This window comes from Saccopteryx leptura, chromosome 6 (assembly GCF_036850995.1).
Source record: "Saccopteryx leptura isolate mSacLep1 chromosome 6, mSacLep1_pri_phased_curated, whole genome shotgun sequence".
Classification (NCBI taxonomy): domain Eukaryota; kingdom Metazoa; phylum Chordata; class Mammalia; order Chiroptera; family Emballonuridae; genus Saccopteryx; species Saccopteryx leptura.
Window position 1 is genome coordinate 3,735,592 of NC_089508.1, and position 19,555 is coordinate 3,755,146.

At 51.4% G+C, this 19,555-nt stretch overlaps 1 protein-coding gene across 1 annotated transcript in view; it reads right to left on the bottom strand.

Annotated features, from left to right (window-relative positions):
* Window positions 1–769: 769 nt before the first annotated feature.
* Window positions 770–19,555, bottom strand: part of WDR20 (WD repeat domain 20) — a 52,846-nt gene continuing 34,060 nt past the window's right edge. Inside the window, 4 exon segments of the mRNA XM_066341985.1 lie at window positions 770–1,833; window positions 1,835–2,677; window positions 12,481–12,567; window positions 15,274–15,456. Of these exon segments, the coding sequence (XP_066198082.1) occupies window positions 1,399–1,833; window positions 1,835–2,677; window positions 12,481–12,567; window positions 15,274–15,456 (1,548 nt within the window). The 3' untranslated portion in view covers window positions 770–1,398.

Below are 19,555 nucleotides of genomic sequence, written 5' to 3' on the forward strand. Positions count from 1 at the left end.
CTGAATATCTAGGTCTTCCCGCTGCTGAACCACATTCACTACTCAAACCAGCAAACAGTATCAGTATCTCTATATTTAATTACAAAAGTGTGCAAAACAGAACAAACCTAAATGATCAAAATAACTTAACAAATAAGACAATCATCATCTTGACATAAAACACAGAGCCCAAGGAACCACCATCGTCCCTGGGAGAACTGGGACCGGAGAGACTCGGCCGAACACTGCAGACCCGTCCAGAGGCCCCCGCGCCCCTGCTCAAGAGCAAGCCGCACAGGCCAGGGGGGCTGCCGAGGGGAAGCCCCTGAGGACAGAGCCCGAGGGCCAGGCCACCCCAAGAATGAGCCCAGCCTTCCAGGATCACACACTACACTACTGCCATTTGGCAAGAAGAAAAGGGGCGACCCGCACCTGGGCCTCCCTCTGCGGTGAGGGCCACACCTGGACTGCCGGTCTGTGTCTTCAGGAAACAGGCAGAGGGGCTGCTCAGGCCTGTGGCCACGTGCCTTGCTGACGGGAAGATACCACCAAGAAACAAACACCCACCCCCAAACAAAAGAAAATAAACCTCTTTATTCTTACTGGGAAAAAACATAAGCAAAGCACACTGGACATAAAAGGTCTTGGCTTCTGTGGCAAGAGGCACTTCTGACACCGGCTGTGGGTGACCTCGGCCCGCAGTTCAGTGAACCCTCTGGGCCAAAGGTTCACGGGGAACACGGGTATTTTATTTAGTGCACAGGATCTCAATCAAAGTGGTACAAACTGCTTCTTTGAAAAAGATGTTTATTAAACAATTTTAATTGTCATAAAATGACTAAAATGGGTTTTAAAAATTAAGGCTCTTCTTTCTGTGGATTGCCAGAACAATGTAAAAATAATATCAATCAACCCTGCTGAACGCTTTGTTCCTAAAGTTAAATTTCATAGGTTCCTAAACATTTTATGATTAAGATAAAAAATTGGACTATAAATGACAATCAATGGCCGCCCGTACGGAACACGCTCTGATCAGGTGTACAATATTATAATTGAGTAGTTAAGCAAAAATATTCCAGTTAAAGCAGAAATTTTAATTTTAGCTTTTTAAGTCATTGTTTCCCCACACTGTCGTGATTTTCCTAAAATCGAAATCGTCTAAGACAGGAACACTAACCTCGGGACTCTATATACTCCCAGGAGGGTGACTGACTCGGCTGGCAATTAGCTTGATTATATTTTTTTTAAACGTTCTAAGGTGAATTATCAAATGACTTAGAATTACATAGCATGCAGTATCCAAAATTATGGCTCTGATGCATTTAGATTTACATTAAGAAGTGTCATTCATTCATTGTACACCCACCCCACCCGCAAGAAAAAATTGCTACCTACTCAAGTTTTCGGTCCGGTGCGGCATTAAGGGTTCAAACTTACCACTTTCCCAGGCCTTCCCCATGTGCAAACAAATCCCTCCTGACAAGCAGTAACTACACAGTCTTCAAGAAAAATCAACACAGTCAGTCTTTCATGTGCTATCTTTTTACAGATGAGTGGCTCTAACAAGGGAACGTCTTCCATTCGAGGACACAGGGGCGTTCCCAGAGTTTTAGCGGGGTCCGTTTTGGTTTTGGTAACTAGGTTCAGTTTGTCGCTGCTCTTGCTAGAAATGTGTCCCATGCTATGGTTCCGCTTGTGATCTTTCTCGTGGTGCCGGTCCTTCCGGTCGTGTAGGGAGAGTGTTGCGAATTTGCTGACCCCAGACGCGATGGCCCCATCGGCGACGTTGCTTTTGCTGCCGGCGTTGGAGACGGTGGAATGTGGGAGGCTGTTGGACCGTGGCAGAGGGGGGGGGCGCGGAGCTGCCGGGCGTCGTGACACTGTTGCCCGTGCTCCCGGCTGGAGGGCTCGTGGCGTTCATGACGTTTGTGTGTGTCCGTGCCCTCGAGAGGGGCTGGTGGGGGAAGAGGATGTCTTCTGTGAGGTCCCACAAGCAGAGCTGCGTGTCCTGGCCCACGGAGCCGAAGCGGTACGTGACGCTGACGGGGCGGCTTTCTGTGGAGTTGCGCTTGGACAGCCGGGACTGGGTGCTGTCTGCCCGGTCCCTGCCGAAGTGCAGCAGCTCCTGCAGGTCCTCGTCACTGCCGCTGAGCTCCACAGGGTCGCCCTCCTCCACACTCGTGGTATAGGGGTCGAAAGCCACCACACTGACCCAGGACTTGTGCCCGTGGCCCCGAGCAATAACTCGGCCGTCCACGAAAGACCAGACGGTCACCAGGTCGTCCTCTCCGCCCGTGACGATGTACTTGCCGTCCGGGCTCCAGCACACACACAGCAAGCCTCCAAAGTAGCTTTTCATGGTGCCGTGCAGCTCGACGGAGTCAAAGCCGAACACCCGCAGAAACCCGTCCTGGCTCACGCACGCCAAGAACTTGCCATCTGGGGAGAAAGCAAACTCGTTGAGGGCCCCCTCGCCCACCGTCCACTTGAGGAGAGGGTTCCTCGTGGATTTGCTCTTGCAAGTGTGCACGGCGAAGCTGTCGCCCTGCTTCAGGAGCTGGTAGTGGGGGGCTGTGGCGCCGCAGGCGTGCTCCACATTGTACAGGTACATGCTCCCGCTCGCATGGGCCACTAGGAAAAGGCTTTCCGAACCGGGAACCCATCTGACACAGGTTACTCGTGACTTGTCTATTAGTCTCTGTGAAGACAAAGGAGAACACGTTATCACGATGGGAAGCTGAGCAGCCTCTGTTCCAGCAAGAAAGCTGTCTGCTGCTGGGTGACAAGGGACGATCACCTGTGGCTGAGCAGATGAACGGAGAGCATCTGCCGGGTGTACATGACTCTAGAACTGCACTCTCAATAGACACTGCACCAGGCGTTGGGACACACTGGAGGGACGCCCCGGAGCACTGTCGTTCCTTCCACTCGGAGGGTCTGGGTCTGTGAGACTGCGCCTACACTGCCCCCTCAACGAGCACCCGCAGGGAACCTCGCAGCGCTCACCACCAGGACGCTGTGCCTCCCGGGCTCCTGTGTGTCACCATTGCCATCCGCCAGGTGCGGACCACCCCTGTCCCTGCCTGGGTGCTCCTGGGGGGGGGCGCTGGTCCGCAGCACACGGGACTTGGGCACACCCCGGCTCCGCTGCAGCCCTGGCGCACAGACATGTCCCCCTTAACCCACCATCCTGTGGGGCCGTCACAGGCAATCCTTCCACAGCTCTGGGATAAGCGGGTTTTCAAGAAACGGGCAGGTGACGGGCCCAAGCCCCGCCACTCTAGTCCACGCTCACCTTCCTTGCTGACAACTACCTCTGTAGCAGGTGCAGATTGTGAACAAAGGCCCAAAGTAAACTCCACCTGCAGGCACAAGCTCTGGCCCTGCTTGCAGGCCTGCCGGGGTCTGGGCACAGCAGCTTCCACAGCGTGGCCCTCATGTGGCTGCCGGGCCCCCAATCCCATCAGCAGAAACCACCCAGAGGTCCCCAAGTTTTCCTCAGGCACTCCTACTGCCCAACACCTTCTGCTGACAGCGGCCCAGCCGCCGGCGCCCTCACCACACTGGGACCCCGAGTCTCGCCACCGCGGGCACCTTCCCCTCCCCAGCTTTGCGCCTGACTGATGTGTGTACTGCACTTTTACTGAAAATGAAAAACCTGAGTTTTTCCAAAAATATTAATGAGCCATGCAAGCTGCTGTGAAAAATTAGACCCCAGAAGGTAAGTGGCCAACAAATCCCCAGCTGATCTGGGTGGGAGGCCTGGCCCAGAACGCACGCATGCCCGAGGGGCTCGGAGACAGTGGGCTGGGCAAACATTAAAAGCAGGTGTCGCTGCTTATCCCTCTGCAGTGTCAGAGCATAGGATGGCACAGCTGACCCTCTTAAATGAACAGAGACAGGCAAGTGGCCTTGGGGACACAGTCCGCATCTCCATCCCCTGCCGCCCAGTGAGTGCCCTCCACGAGGCCCCTGCCTGACGCTGACACAGACACAGACGGCCTGGGAGCCCGTGCTGCTTGGCCGGGGCTCCTGCTGCCTGTCAGACAGCCTGCCAGGCCAGGCCAGACTCTGCTGTCCCCACCGGGGCCAGGCTGCCCTGGCATTCTGGCCTTGTCCCAGCACTGTGGCTCTCAGCGACAGCACCCCCTTCATATCACCAGGGCCGAGTCACACCTGGCCTCCCAGATCCTGCCTGCATCACTCCATCATGCATGCAGCATTTTAAGAGGAGATGTAAAACTTCCAGCAGTATGGTTAGAAAATTCTATTTTGGGCTTAAAGAAACACAACACAAATCCATTAGAACTTGAAATCATAATACTGCCAAGTAAGAACAGACCTGCTCTGCAACTCCGAGGTAGGAAGAATAATTATAGTGCCATTATTAACCTCAGTGCTACAGGGATGACAGCATGTTTGAGGGCCTCACTTCCTATGAGGAAGGTGCACAGCTACTCCTGTAGGTGGCGCTGGTGGCACCTTGAGAACAGAAACCTGAGCTCACATCCGTGTCCTGCCAGGCCCAGACACACCCCCCCCAGCACTTGGGAACTGGGCTCACCAGTTCAAGCAACTGCAAACCAAAAACATAAAAGGGCCACGGGACTAACTCTACGTGGAAAAGGTCTCTCCTTGGCCCACACCTTCAGTTTCCCCCTGCCAGGTCGTGTGCTTAAGAAGAGGGCCAAGTACGCGTCACCTGGGGGCAGCCAGGGCTCGTGCACATCAGGCGCGTGGCAGCCATACCTGGGTGGCAGCACTAACTTCCACCCTGAGGGCTGACTCTGCCGGCCGGGACACGAGCTCTGCACACGCTCTTCAATCCCGACATAACCCTGCGAGGCAAGCTTCCAGTTTTTGGACAGATAATACAATATACATGAGGTACACAGCTGATTCCCTCCCAGCCACTACCAGCACTTTCTTGCTTATCTGTCCGTGTCTTCGTACGTAGACGAGGACATGAATGCTCTGGTCTGTGTCTTTATACCAAAGAGCACACGGTGCAAGGTCTGTGCCCTGCTTTCTCACCGGGCTCTGTGTGCCTTTCTGCACTGGCACAAGGGGCAGAGAACACAGCTATACAAACACGCTGCTAACAGTCCCTGCTGATGGACGTTTATGTGGCAACACCCTGTACACAGGTAGCTTTCACCTGTGTGAACACACCTGCAGGGCAGAGTCCCCATGGAAAGCTGGGTCAAGAGATACATGCATTTATAATTGTTACAGAGATTGCCAAACTAATTCCTATGGAGGATAAGACAATCCTATTCCCATCAGCACTGTAAGTGGAAGTGTCTGTTTCCATATAGGAAGGTCGGTATCCATGCGGGTACTACCCACCAGAAAACAGGCTCAGAGAGGTCAGCAAACTTTCCCAAAGTCCCATTCACTCCCCCAGTCATGTACAGTTTGGCCTCCCATATCCGAGGGTTCAACCAACTACAGATCCAAAACAACTTAAAAAAAAAAACCGTTCTGCCCTGGCTGGTTGGCTCAGTGGTAGAGTGTTGGCCTGGTCTGTGGAAGTCCTGGGTTTGATTCCATGTCAGGGCACACAGGAGAAGTTCCCATCTGCTTCTCCACCTTTCCCCTTCTCCTTTCTCCTCCTTCCCCTCCTGCAGCCAAGGCTCCACTGGAGCAAAGTTGGCCCGGGTGCTGAGGATGACTCCATGGCCTCTGCCTCAAGTGCTAGAATGGCTCCAGTTGCAACAAAGCAACGCCCCAGATGGACAGAGCATCGCCCCTAGTGGGCATGCCAGGTGGATCCTGGTTAGGCGCATGCAGGAGTCTGTCTGCCTCCCCCAACCTGCTTCTCACTTTGGGAAAAAAAAAACAAAAAGTGTTCTGCGGGTGCTTGACAACATGACTGTGTTGCAGTACTGAACATGTGCAGACTCTTTTCTTGTCATCAACTGAGTATAACAGTTATGTACACAGCATTACACTGTAGTAGGTGTTGTGAGTGACCTGGAGATGATTTAAGCTCTACAGGAGGATGTGTGTGGGTTACATGTCATCACTACACCACTTTACTCAGGGCCCAAGCACCCACAGATACTGCGCCACTTTACATAGGGCCTGAGCTCCCGTGGACACTACACCATTTTATGTGGGGCGTCTTGAGCATCCAAGGATTTTGGTATCCAAAGGGGGTCCTGGAACCAGTCCCCCAGAGGTACTAAGGGACAACTATATCCATGGACTCCTTCATTACTGAATGCACACCACACGCCAGCACGAATGCAGTACTTACTCATTAGGTTAGGTAGACAGACACCCGTTCCTGCACGGAATTCACTTTCTAGTGGGACGAGAGGACAGTGACACTGACAAGATCTGACGCAGTGAGTACTGTGGAACAACCCCAGGCAAGACGAAGTGCAGGTGGGAGGTGCTGGAGGGACTCCAGTCTCCAACGGAAGGTCCAGCCAAGGCCTTCGGTGGCGGTAAGCGGGTGCGCAGACAGGACCGGCGGCGACAGCGGGCGCAGAGGCCGTGGGAAGCGGGTCCTTGCGCAGGGAGCAGCACCACAGCATGCTGTGGCGGGAGCAGACTAGGCACTGGACTTCCCGGAGAGGCGGGCGGACCCGTGTGGGGGCACTGACTGGATGGCAGGAGGGCACCAGTTCTGGCGGGAGCCCTCAAGCAGCGGCAGGGAAGTGGGTCTGGAATCGTGAGCTGGGACTTGGGGCTGCAAGTCTCAGGCTAAGGGGCATGGGCTGTGACCCTGGAGCACTGTGCCGCCCACCCCAGGCCCCAGCACTCGGAACGTGACAGGTCTGAAGTGGACTGCTGCACGTGCAAATACACATGGAATCGAAGACTGAAGGTCACGGAAGCTAGTGTGCCTGTGTGTTCATATGATCCCACTGGGTACTGAAGTAACAGTTTGGCTATACTGGATAAAATAAATTCACTTCAGCTACTTTTACTGTGGCCATTAGAAAAGCTAAACCGTCTGGGTGGCTGACACTAGTCTATGGGCCGAGTTGCTGCAGACAGCGGGCGCCGAGGCTTCCGGAAAGGGAAACGCCAGCTTCGGGTGACATCTCCCGCAGCCGCACAGAAGGGAAGGACGGGTGGGGTGGGGAGAAATCCTCAGGAGGTATGACAACGAGCCGTGGACATCAAACCTGACCAGTGGCTGGTGGCAGGCTGAGGCTGCGTGGAGTAGGAGGTAGGGGGTGAAGGGGACAGGTGAGCAGTCCTTGGTGACAGGACTGAGCCTGAGTGACAGGAAGGCTATGAGAGAAAAGAATGGGGAGGAGGGTCCCTGAGCTGGGGAGAAACCCAAGCATCCTCATCTAACAGGCAGCCAGTGGAGACGAGGAGTGAAAGCCAGAACGGACACCCCAAGAGCTCCCAGGAAGAAGGGCTAACAAGGAGGAACAGGAGTGTGGAAATCTGGAAACCCAGAGGAGACGGCGGGGCTGAGAGGCTGCCCTCGGTCAGGGGACAGGTCGGGGCAGCACACGAGGAGCAGAGAGGAGGTACCCTGGGCAAGCAGGACCGGCAGGCACAGGGAAGCAAGTCTGGGGATCAGGAAGAGGGCCCGAGAGGGTCAAGGGGGACAGAGGAGCGACAGAGGGGGGACACTGGTGGGAAGGAGCCACGCAGGGAGGAGTGACGCAGGGGGAGGCCTGTGTGGTGGCAGCAGGGGAGACAGAGCAGCTCGGGTCACTGTGAGGTCACTGGCACGGCCACTGGGCTTTCCAATAAAGAGAGTCAAATTCCAAAATGCTGCAAGGCCAATTTTTATCATCTCTTTCACAAAAACTGAACAAAATCTGTATCAAGACCCACCCTTCAGTGGGCTGCCGCACCCGCCTCTCCCCGGTCCCACCCCCTGGGGGCCCCATGTTCCCTATTCTGAATGCCAAAGAAATGGTCCCACTTCCAGTACGGATCCAGTGAAAACCACACCCCCTCAAACTACCAACATTAATGGCATTAACAGACAAGATTTCCTGACTCTACTAAACCAGTGGTCCCCAACCCCCGGGCCGCAGACCGGTACTGGTCCCTGGGCCATTTGGTACCGGTCTGCAGAGAAAGTAAATAACTTACATTATTTCCATTTTATTTATATTTAAGTCTGAACAATGTTTTATTTTTAAAAAATGACCAGACTCCCTCTGTTACATCTAAGACTCATTCTTGACACTTGTCTCGGTCACGTGATACATTTATCCGTCCCACCCTAAAGGTCGGTCTGTGAAAATATTTTCTGACATTAAACCAGTCCGTGGCCCAAAAAAGGTTGGGGACGACTGTACTAAACTAGTGAAAAGGAAGCAAGAGTAACAGTCAACCCATTACCACGTTAAAGCACCACTACCAAACGACCTTTCTAAAACAGTGGTGTGCATCGGGGACTGCGAAGGGAGAAACTACCCCGAGCATAAGCAAATTCAAGTAAGATCACTGGGTCTAAGATCTTCACACATCAGAGTGGTTAGCTCTTTCGCCGGCTGGTTTTAAAGCACGTAACTATTTTTCCTTCCACTACCAACATGACGAGCAGGAAAGTCATTTAGGGGGAGTAGGTATGCATTTTAAAATGCAGATACTAATTTGTAACAAAAGTACTAACACAAACAATTAAAAAACCACAGCAGCGGCTGGAAAAGCCATAATGCAGCCACAAGCAGAAGTGGCGAGGAGGGCGCATGGAGGAGAGCGCCTCGGGAAGGCGGGAGAGGCCACTTCAAAGCCCCGAGAAGAGGGTCAGGTGTCATTTATCAATGTGAAAACTTTAAGGAGTAGATCATTATGCGCTCATTTCCTTCCTTGATTATAAAAAGCAACAACACAAACAAAAGTAACGGAATGCGCAGACCGCCCTTCTGCACCAGAATTGCCCAGATAGATCACTGCATGACCCAGGCAGGTCAGCCCCCACCTCCCTCGCCCCCGCGTCCCGGGCACTGGCACAGGAGGGGCCACAGCTGGCAGGGCGAAAGAGAATTCGCAGCCTGGGCTGGCAACAGGGCCCAGGAGCCAGGGCCTCCTCCATGCCCTTCAGTTGATCTTGATCCAAAGAACCTACTCAACGTGTTGGCCATGGACTCGCAACTGTGCTAAGGAGAATGTCAGGAAAGAAGGCCTGGCTACATGTCAGTCATGAAAGAAGCCAAGATGTCAAGTTCTTTTAAGGTTTTACATCATACCCAAAACTCAAAACACACTTGAAAATCCTCTGAAGTTACCATTCTATGGCTACAACCCTGAAACAATCAGAATTTTTACAAAGACGAACAGGCTAAGTTTATCACCATGCAGAAGCATCTTTAGACTTCCTCCTCCCCATTCAGCATAAGAACTAGTCATCAGAAGAGAAGCCCTGCCCCCTGGAGTGCCCACACAGGCGAGGTGCAGGAGCAAGTCTCCTTCCCCGGCGGCTCTCATGAAGGTAGGCTCCATGGTCTGGGAACTCATCCCACTGCCAAAATACTCTCAACAGAGGCCACTAGACACTCTCAAGGGCACGATATATACAAGTGCTACAAACAGAAACCTACCATCCAGTCTCAGAGATGCAAGGGCCTGCGGCTAGCACTCCAGAGGGCAGCCAGAGAGCGCCCGGCGCTTCCTTCCTGCTGGTGGGCACGGCCCCCGGCCAGGGTCTGCAATGTGACCACACTGCCCCCAGCCAGGGTCTCCATGTGACCACACGGCCCCCAGCCAGGGTCTCCATGTGACCGCATGGGCCTGGCCAGGGTCTGCAGTGTGACCGCACGGCCTGGGAGCAGCTAGCACTCACCTCTGCGAACTGACCTGACAGATCAGGGGCCACACTGGGAGGTGAAGGCCAGAATGTCTGATGAAAGGCGTGTCTTAGTCTCACAAAGAAACAAAGTGAACAGCGACACTGGAAGCTATAGGTCAGGGGTCCCCAAACTTTTTACACAGGGGACCAGTTCACTGTCCCTCAGACTGCTGGACGGCCGGACTATAAAAAAAACTATGAACAAATCCCTATGCACACTGCACAAATCTTATTTTAAAGTAAAAAAAAAAAAACAAACAAAAAAAAAACGGGAACAAATACAGTATTTAAAATAAAGAACAAGTAAATTTAAATCAACAAAATGACCAGTATTTCAATGGGAACTATGGGCCTGCTTTTGGCTAATGAGATGGTCAATGTCCAGTTCCATATTTGTCACTGCTAGCCATAACAAGTGATATGACGTGCTTCAGGAGCCGTGACGCGTGCGTCCCGCGTCACCAGAAGTAGTACTGTATGTGAGCGACGCTGCACTTTGCGGTGCCACCACATACAGTACTCCAGGAGCACAGGGTGTGGATGCATCCTGTGCTCCTCTCACTGACCTCCAATGAAAGAGGTGCCCCTTCTGGAAGTGCAGCGGGGGCCGGATAAATGGCCTCAGGGGGCCGCATGTGGCCCGCGGGCAGTAGTTTGGAGACCCCTGCTATAGGTGATAGTCGCCCTCTTTCTGGTGCTTCTCTATGTCCCAATGTTTCTACAAACAGGTATTTTTACTTTAATTTGTAGGAAAGAAATTACCTTTTAAGTTATACTTGATTCCCTCACAGAAATTTTCATCTACCTTTTTTTTTTTGACAGAGAAAGACAGAGAGAGGGACAAGACAGGGACAGACAGGAAGGGAGAGGGATGAGAAGCACCAGTTCTTTGTTGCAGCTCCTTAGTTCATTGATTGCTTTCTCATATGTGCCTTGACGGGGTGTGTGGGGGGGGCTACAGCAGAGCAAGTGACCCCTTGCTCAAGCCAGCAACCTTGGGCTTCAAGCCAGCGACCTTTGGGCTCAAGCCAGTGACCATGGATCATGTCTATGATCCCATGCTCAAGCCAGTGACCCCGTGCTCAAACTGGTGAGCCTTGCTCAGACCAGATGAGCCGACGCTCAAGCCAGCGGCCTCAGGGTTTCAAGCCTGGGTCCTCCACGTCTCAGTCCAACGCTCTGTCCACTGCACCACCACCTGGTCGGCTCATCTACCTTTAACGCAAAGTAGACTTCTGGAGCTGGCAGTGCATGCCATCCACTCACCCCAACATGTGCTGCATGTTCACACCCCAGGCTCCTCCAGGAAGGAGGTACGGTCAGAATAATCAACAGTCACTGCTGGTGTGTGTGCGCACCGCACACGTGTAACGCAGCTAAGAGAAGTGCTCTGGGGAGTCAGACAGACAGACAGCCAGCGCAGTCATGAGTGACGAGCAGCCCCATCCTTAATCCCACACATGTGGGTTCTCTGCTTGGTTACCCTGCTCTTACCTTCTCATCCTGGAAAAGTATTTGTTTCTCCTTAAAAAATGCTGGTGTCTCACTTTCCGAAGAGCTGTTCCTTCCCACCCCCGGTGAAAGGAATGCTGTGGGCTCCCCTCTAGCTGGAAGCTGACTGACTGAGCATGCCCCGGGCTCACTCTCCAGGCCTCTGCTGAAATCTCCCTCCACCACACACACTCAGGGGGCCCTGCTCCGACCCTTCACAGCTGAGGGGGCTGAGGACAGACCCACGTCAGCGGGCGGTCGGGGGCAGGGCTGGTGTCTGAGCCCGAGGTGTTGGCCTCAGGCTCCCTCCCTGACTGAGCCACCAGGCTGAGCCTGCAGATCCGTGGCAATAAGCTGCCTGTTTCCAGGGCTCCCTCGAGAAGAACGGTGCACTGGCCAGAGGTGGCGCCCAACCCGGGCTACGTCCAGGCGCTGTGCTCGCTCTCTCTCAGCTTTCCCCAGACCTTTCTGCTCGGGGACGTGGTTCCTAGTTACACACTGACCACTCCCATGTTCTCATCTCCGGTTCTGAGCTTCAGATCTATGTATGCAACTACCTACCAGCCTCTTCAGTTAAAAAGATGCAGAAAAAACTGTGATCTCTTCCTCCACTTCCCAATGCCTGCTCCTTCTCACCTTTACCCAGGGTCTCTCACCAGGAGCCCATCATTTGTTCATATCTCTCCCTGATTCGGTCCCCAAGAAGCCACCAGGATAACTTTAAAAAATGCTACCTGCCTTGTGACCCTATCCCCTTCTATGGGACCCCACAACTCAGGCAAAACCGCAGACCTGGGCCAGTCCTCGAGTAGCATGGCCCTCAGTTCACAGCACCGGCCGGGGACACCGGCCCCTCTCAGCTCTCCTGTCCATGCTCTCCCACACCCCCAGGCTTTCCCTGCCCCCCTTTCTGCAGGAGTGCTCCCTCCAGGTCCTCACCTGCGTGGCCTCCCTGCCATGCAAGGCTCAGCATAAAGACACCACCTCCTCCAAGAGATGGTGTGCAAGTGCCTCCCTGTTTACAACAGCAGGTTCCACATCCTCTCTCCCTCAGGCCTACCATCTCCTCTTATGTCACAAGTCACCATTTGCTGTGTGCGTGCGTGCTGTGCCGGGCAGGGCTTATCTGCCACTGTCAACCCAGCGCTAGGCACACAGCAGGAAATCACGGTCTGTCAAACGCAAGGGAAAATGGCCACAACTCTAGTTCAAGCCCTCATCTCTCCCCTTACCGTTACTAGAGTCTCCTCACTCATCTTGCTACTTTCATCCTCTCTTTCTTCATTCCAATCCACCTTCCACAAGTGCTGACAAGAGCTCTAAAAAACACATTTGATCCTGTCACTCCGAGAGTAAAAGCCCAGACTCCCCCAGCGTGCGAGCCTGTCACAAGCGGCTCCCACCGTCTGCCTACAGCCACCTGTCCAGCTCTGACTCCAGCTGCTCCGAGGCCTACATGCTGTGATGCAGCCGCACCTGCTTCCACACTGTCCGGCACGGGCCCAACTGTCTCTAGCTCTGGAGGCCTTTCACACCTCCCTCCAACCCCTCTGCACATTTCAAGACCCAGATATCAACTGTCACCTTCTGGAAACCTTCTCGCACTTCTTTCACAGAGCTTAACTATTGCTTTTATTTTATGACATTTGATATGCACTGAAGAACAGAGTTAACACATCCCTTGGTAACTTTGTTCACAACTCTGTGCTAACACATGGCCCAGCACTGTCTGTATATCTTACTAAACTCCTGGGAGAACGGGGCCTGCCAGCCTGCGACCATATGTGGTGGGGCTCACCGTCATGACCAATAAGAGCTTGTGAAGTTGATTTCTAGATCCAACTCTATCACTAAGGTACACGTGTTCAATTCACTTACCTTCTGTTTGACAAGCTCCTCATCTGTAAAATGGGAACAGCTGCCACGCCCCCGGGGCTCAGGGAACACAGACGCCACTGATCCCTCCTGACGCTCACACTCACGCAGGCCCGATGACTGTGCCAGCCTCTAGTCCTGGCACTCTGAGAACACACCTCTGCTGACCCTTGCTCTCAGACATCCTGACCAAAATCTGATGAAAAAGCCATCCACACAGACAAAGAATTCCTTACTGGGAAGGATGTCAACCTCGAGCTGTAACTGTCAAGTTGGCATTACACCATAACACAGTCCTAGCTTTTAAAGAGTCATTTTTCAAATAAAATGCAAACACTGTGTGAGGTAACTCGTGTTTACATCACTAAGAGCAAGAAGGTGCTTTCTATCCTGCAACTTCCAGGTGTCCAGCATAAGGGACGGGGCTGGCTCACACGTCTGCGTGCTCCCAGCTCCCGCCCTCCCCCAGCAGTGACACACAAACCCTCTTGTTCTCTAAGTGGCATTCTGTGCCATCCTCAGCCAGAGCAGCCTCCTAATCTTGTTTACCAACAGCCCTTCACATGGTTCCAATCCCTTTCCCTGCAATAGCAGAACCCGATCTCGGCACAGATAAACCCACCATCGGTCCAAATTCACAATTTTTACTAACAGTGCACAGAAGGCTGGCTTTGGGACTCTATTCTCCCCTACCAAACACACACACATACACACATATATTTTATATATACTTTACATTACACATATAACATATATATATATGTATACATATATATAAAGTCTAGCTAACTTAGAAATCACTTCCTCAGATGATATAAATAAAATATCTAAGAAAGTAGAATTATTTTCTGCTTAATTTTTTCAATGGAAATAGGAATTGAACACTTTTATTCTGTACTCTGGCAACCCAAGTGGCAAGTTTTATTTCCAGTCAACCCACAGGAAACCAGAAGAAGCGATGGCATGGTTCAAAGGACTTGACCAAGGAGCACCCAGGTTGGACACAGGGCACACACGGACACCATGTACCATAATGACTGTAAAGTCACCTGGAACACCCAGGATGGACACAGGGCATGCACGGACACCAGGCACCATGACGACTGTGAAGTCACCAGGAGGACCCGGGATGAATATGGGGCGTGCACGGACACTATGCACCATAATGAGTGCGAAAGAATCAGAATTTTAACTGCATTTGTCAAGCTGAATATTCTTCCCCAAATTATTCCTTAAAAACCAGAATCTATAATGTGCCTCTGTTCCAAGTTAATGGCATTAAAATCAAGCAACAGTGTAGCACCTTGTCCTTCCTGAGAAGAGGGGACCCACAGGACCTGACCATGGTCAGCTCAGGGCTGAGGTCACAAACAGAGAGTGGACCCCAGGACTCTGAGCTCAGCAAGCCTACATCTTCCTCTCCCTGGGCCAGGAGAGTCACACTGAAACGCAAAGAGAACATCAAACCCATAATGGCAATTCTTGGGTTCGGAAAGCCACTCCCACAGCTTTCACAAACACAACCTATTTGGCAACTCTGTCAGCCACGATGTGTGCCTAAACAGAGTGCAGTGCCTCAGGCTCCATCTGGCACGAAACTGAAGATGCCAGAAACCCCAGTACACACTACAACACTGGCAAAAGCTATGTCGTGTGATCCTGTTTTAAGTGCCAGGATTTCTAACTACAGCAAAGGTGATTTTACAGCAAATATTTTCAAGAGCAAGGGAATTACTCCTTAACCAAAGGCCTGTCCAACATAGATACAAAAGCTTTTAAGCACAATGTGAGCCACCTAAGGAAATATATATCATTAAGTTCTTTGGTCTGAGCGAAAATTTTTGGTGATGTGAACAAAGCCTGGAATTCTATATTTTCTTTTACGCTAGAAATACTGAATCATAGTCTTATACCTATCTCCACTGTAACAGAGTTTTAAAGCACCTGCCATAGACACCTGAGCGTGCCCCAGGAAGAGGTGCAAGTCAACAAGTTCATTCGCCACATTTCAACTTGGGTAACACTAGGGAGGACAGTGGAGAGAGTGAGAAAGGGCTCAACTCCCAGTGCAGAACAGGCCCACTCCCCTGGGGTAAGGACACAGAGATTCTTACAGGGATGCTTAACAGCTAAGACAGGTGACTACTTACTTCCTCATTAAATAGTTTGCTAGTTTCTTTTTTGATTGGGTCTATAAGCTGGACTTGGCCTGCGGAAAAGCCCACTAGGAGAGAGACACTTTCTGCTGTGGCTGTTAGGTGGTTGAAGTCATGACAAGTAGGCTGTGTTCCTTTGTATATCCTTTTATCTATTGGTTTACTCAAGTCAGCAGCCTGGAGGAGAAAGAGAAAAATACATACGGTAAACAGCACATTGAGATGAGAAATCTAAGTTACACTATTAGATACTCCACTATGATGTTCACTCTTAAAAACAAAGGTATTAAAAATACTTTTTCAGATTTTAGCATTTTATCAAAGTACTTTCACATACCTTAGCCAATTTGACATTGTTAGACTATCCATAAAATGTTTATAACTGTTACTTTCACAAGTTATTCTTTTTCAAATATATTTAAGTCTCCTGGACTACAGGAGGAAAAATCCTTCAGATATTAAACCCAATATTTGCAAAGCGTATTCTAAGCATTTTCTAACAGAGTACCTATCACCGACAAAAGCTCAGCTTTCAAATACATGTACAGCACTGAAATGCTCGTGGGTAAGTTACCTGTGGCCCAGTGGTTCTCAAAGTGTGGTCCCCAGACCAGCAGTGGCGGCAGCAGCATCACCTGGAAACTCAGAAATGCAAATTCTCAAGCCCCACCCCAGACCAAACAAATCAGAACCATGGGGGTGGGCCCAGAACTGTGCGCAAAGCTTTCCAGGTGATTCCGACCGCATGGCACTCCACTCCACTCCACTCCGTTTGAGAACCACTGCTGTAAGCAGGCTCCCCGGGGGGTCCCGCCCTCCCCTGCACTCGCACTTGGGTAACTTCCACCTGCTGAGCCCACCCTCACTCAGGAGTGGTGCATGCATCATCTTTCAGCCCTACAAGGATCCTTTCCAAGTAGATAATCATTCCCCATTTTACAGATAAGAAAACAAGTTTCCGGACATTCAATAACTCAGCCAAGTTCACCATACCTACCTAGTATGTGGCAGGGCTGCATCTGGAACCCAGGTCTATTGACCATAAAGGACAGGAAGAAAACACACAGCCACACACCCCAAAGGTAAAAAAGTAAATGACTTTGACTTGGGCTAAACTTGACTTTTCAATGTGCCTCTGTCCTTATAAAGCCGGATTCTTTGCTTCATGAAAAATGTCCTGTGCAGCCCAACGTGCTGGGTGGTTATTGCTGAATTAGAGAAAACCCGCCCTTCCCACTCTCGTTGGAAAATCACAGGTGGGGACAGCTAATGCCACTGACCACATCCTTTAAACATCACTTGGGCCCTGTGGGCCACTCTGGGCACACAGCTCTGTTGTCTGCTGACCTCCCTCACCCCACACGGTTCTGAAGATTTCTTCCAAATAGATCTATGCACTGTACCAAGTATTCTAATATCTGACTTTTCAGATAACAAATATAATACTGAGAAGAAGAGTTCAAAATTACAGACATCTTTAAGCAAACTCAAACCCTGAGCATTTGGAAGCCTGGCCCTGAGTGGTACAAGTCCCATGTGGGCACTTCCGCAGCCTCGCCTCGGGTCAAAGGGAGATGAGCATCTCTGTTCTACAGCCTACTGGGACTGTTGGGACGGTGAACTAAGAGAACGCACACAAGGAAGAGCCTGGAAAGGTGCCCTGTAAGCAAGACACAGAACGGAAGGGAACCCTGACTCTGGGGCCAGGGGAAGGGCCAGGAGGGAGGACAGCTGGCAGGCAGCCGGGGCGAGATATAGAAGGCGAAGAACCAGAAAGGAGTCACGCTGGACAGAGCCCCTGGCCCCAAGGCGGACATCAAGTCACTGCAGAGCAAGGAAGATATCAGCAAAAGTAAAAATCGCCCAAAATATAGAACAAAATACACTGGCAGCTAGAAACAAAACTCAAATTCAAAACATGGCCATATTAAATTACACACTGAAATATAAAAAGTCAAAGGCAAGCCAAAATTTAACAGAGAAAACACTAACAAAAATGAAATGAGCAAGCCTGACCAGGCGGTGGTGCAGTAGATAGAGCATCGGACTGGGATGCGGAAGGATCCAGGTTTGAGATCCCAAGGTCACCAGCTTGAGCGTGGGCTCATCTGGTTTGAGCAAAAAGCTCACCGGCTTGGACCCAAGGTCGCTGGGCTCCAGCAAGGGGTTACTTGGTCTGCTGAAGGCCCACGGTCAAGGCACATGTGAGAGAGCAATCAATGAACAACTAAGAAGTCGCAATGTGCAACGAGAAACTAATGATTGTGCTCATCTCTCTCCATTCCTGTCTGTCTGTCCCTGTCTATCTCTGCCTCTGTTAAAAAAACAAAAACAAAAACAACAATAAAACATGATTTATTCAAAAAAAAAAAAAAAAAGGAAATGAGCGAAAGAATATACAATGCTTCTCAGAAACAACAGAGGAAGTAAAGCACCTATTTCCCTAAGTATTGCTACTAATTTAAACCTATGGAACCTTACAACAGCCAAATCAGCTTCAGTTCCTGGTATACAGGGCAGAGCAAAGATATGTTTACAGCTGTTAGAACGCGAAACACAGTTTCCTCTAGTATTATTTATTGACTGTTGAATTTTCCATACAAACAACTGTAAGCCTGCTTTTGCCCCCTCCCCACATTTATTCTATGTCCCTGCCTAAGATGGAATCTTACTTAATAGATGTCTCCTGTAATTAGATATGTGAACAAATACCTCAGGTATTTTTAATGTCAACTGAACGGCCATTTCTCCTCTTAAATCAGTAAATATTCCAAAAACATCCTGTTATCTAATTTGCTTAACAGACTTTCTTCCTAGATCATTGCTCTCAAAGTGAACCAATCTGTAAATAGTTAAACAGTCTGCAGTCAAAATTAAACTCAGAAACTGCGAGTAAGCTTTAGAAATTGTTATGGCAGTTTGATGTAGTTTTTATCTGTTGAAACTAATAAAAAAAATTAGAGCTTGCAATCTGTGTATCCTTATCATCAGTTTCTTTTCCTAGTATTTTACAATTTTTTTTTATCAGTCCAGATAGACTGGAACTTTTTTTTTTTTTTTTTTTCATTTTTCTGAAGCTGGAAACAGGGAGAGACAGTCAGACAGACTCCCGCATGCGCCCGACCGGGATCCACCCGGCACGCCCACCATGGGGCGGCGCTCTGCCCACCAGGGGGCGATGCTCTGCCCATCCTGGGCGTCGCCATATTGCGACCAGAGCCACTCTAGCGCCTGGGGCAGAGGCCGAGGAGCCATCCCCAGCGCCCGGGCCATCTTTGCTCCAATGGAGCCTTGGCTGCGGGAGGGGAAGAGAGAGACAGAGAGGAAAGCGCGGCGGAGGGGTGGAGAAGCAAATGGGCGCTTCTCCTGTGTGCCCTGGCCGGGAATCGAACCCGGGTCCTCCGCACGCTAGGCCGACGCTCTACCGCTGAGCCAACCGGCCAGGGCTGGAACTTTTTAAAATTGGTCCTGTAACACTGGTGGGATAGTGTCCCAGAAGTCAGCTAAGCAGAGGGAGGTCCCAGGAGCACCGGAAGGCCACGCCTCCCTCCCCACCCCATGTTCTCCCAAATCGTACCGGACCAGCATTAGTCTGCCGGGCAACATGCCACCTACACCAAGCAAGGCTTACTGTGAAGCCGGAGTGCTGCTAGGTGTGTGCCAACAAGAAATGACACTTCTGAGAAACCCACGGATGCTGGCCCTGGTGCCTGGGTTCCTCCAGCCCAAGGTCAGCACAGACACCTCAGACTCATCTGGTCCTCTCCCCTGCAGCTGGTCACTAGGCCCTCTCTTTTTCCACTGATGTGCTGCTGCCCTCTCTTTCCTCTTGCTCCTCCTCTTTAGGGACAGCATGTGGCCACATGTACTCTGAACTTACACACCTGTTTAGTACTGGTAATAACCACCTGAGCCAGCCACTCCTCTTCCCCATGGGGTCAGCAGCCCCCCAGGTAGAGGCAGGCTGGTAGGAGAAAGCCCAGCCTCTGGAACCAGGCAAGCCTAGCTTCAAGCCTGGCCTTCCCTCTTGGTAGCAAGGTGACCTTGTGCAAGGTGCTGTTTCCTGCCGGAGCCCTGGAGAACAGCCCTCTCCACCCCCACCCCCACTCCGCCCCTGCAGGGCGGTGCTGAGACCCGTGCCCTTTCCTCCCGGAGCCCCAGAGAACAGTCCTCCACGCCCCCGCCCCCGGCTGGGTGGTGCTGAGGCTGGCAGGCAATAGAGAGCACCGAGCACACAGAAGCACTCTGATGGTGGTGGCAGCCATTATTGATGCTT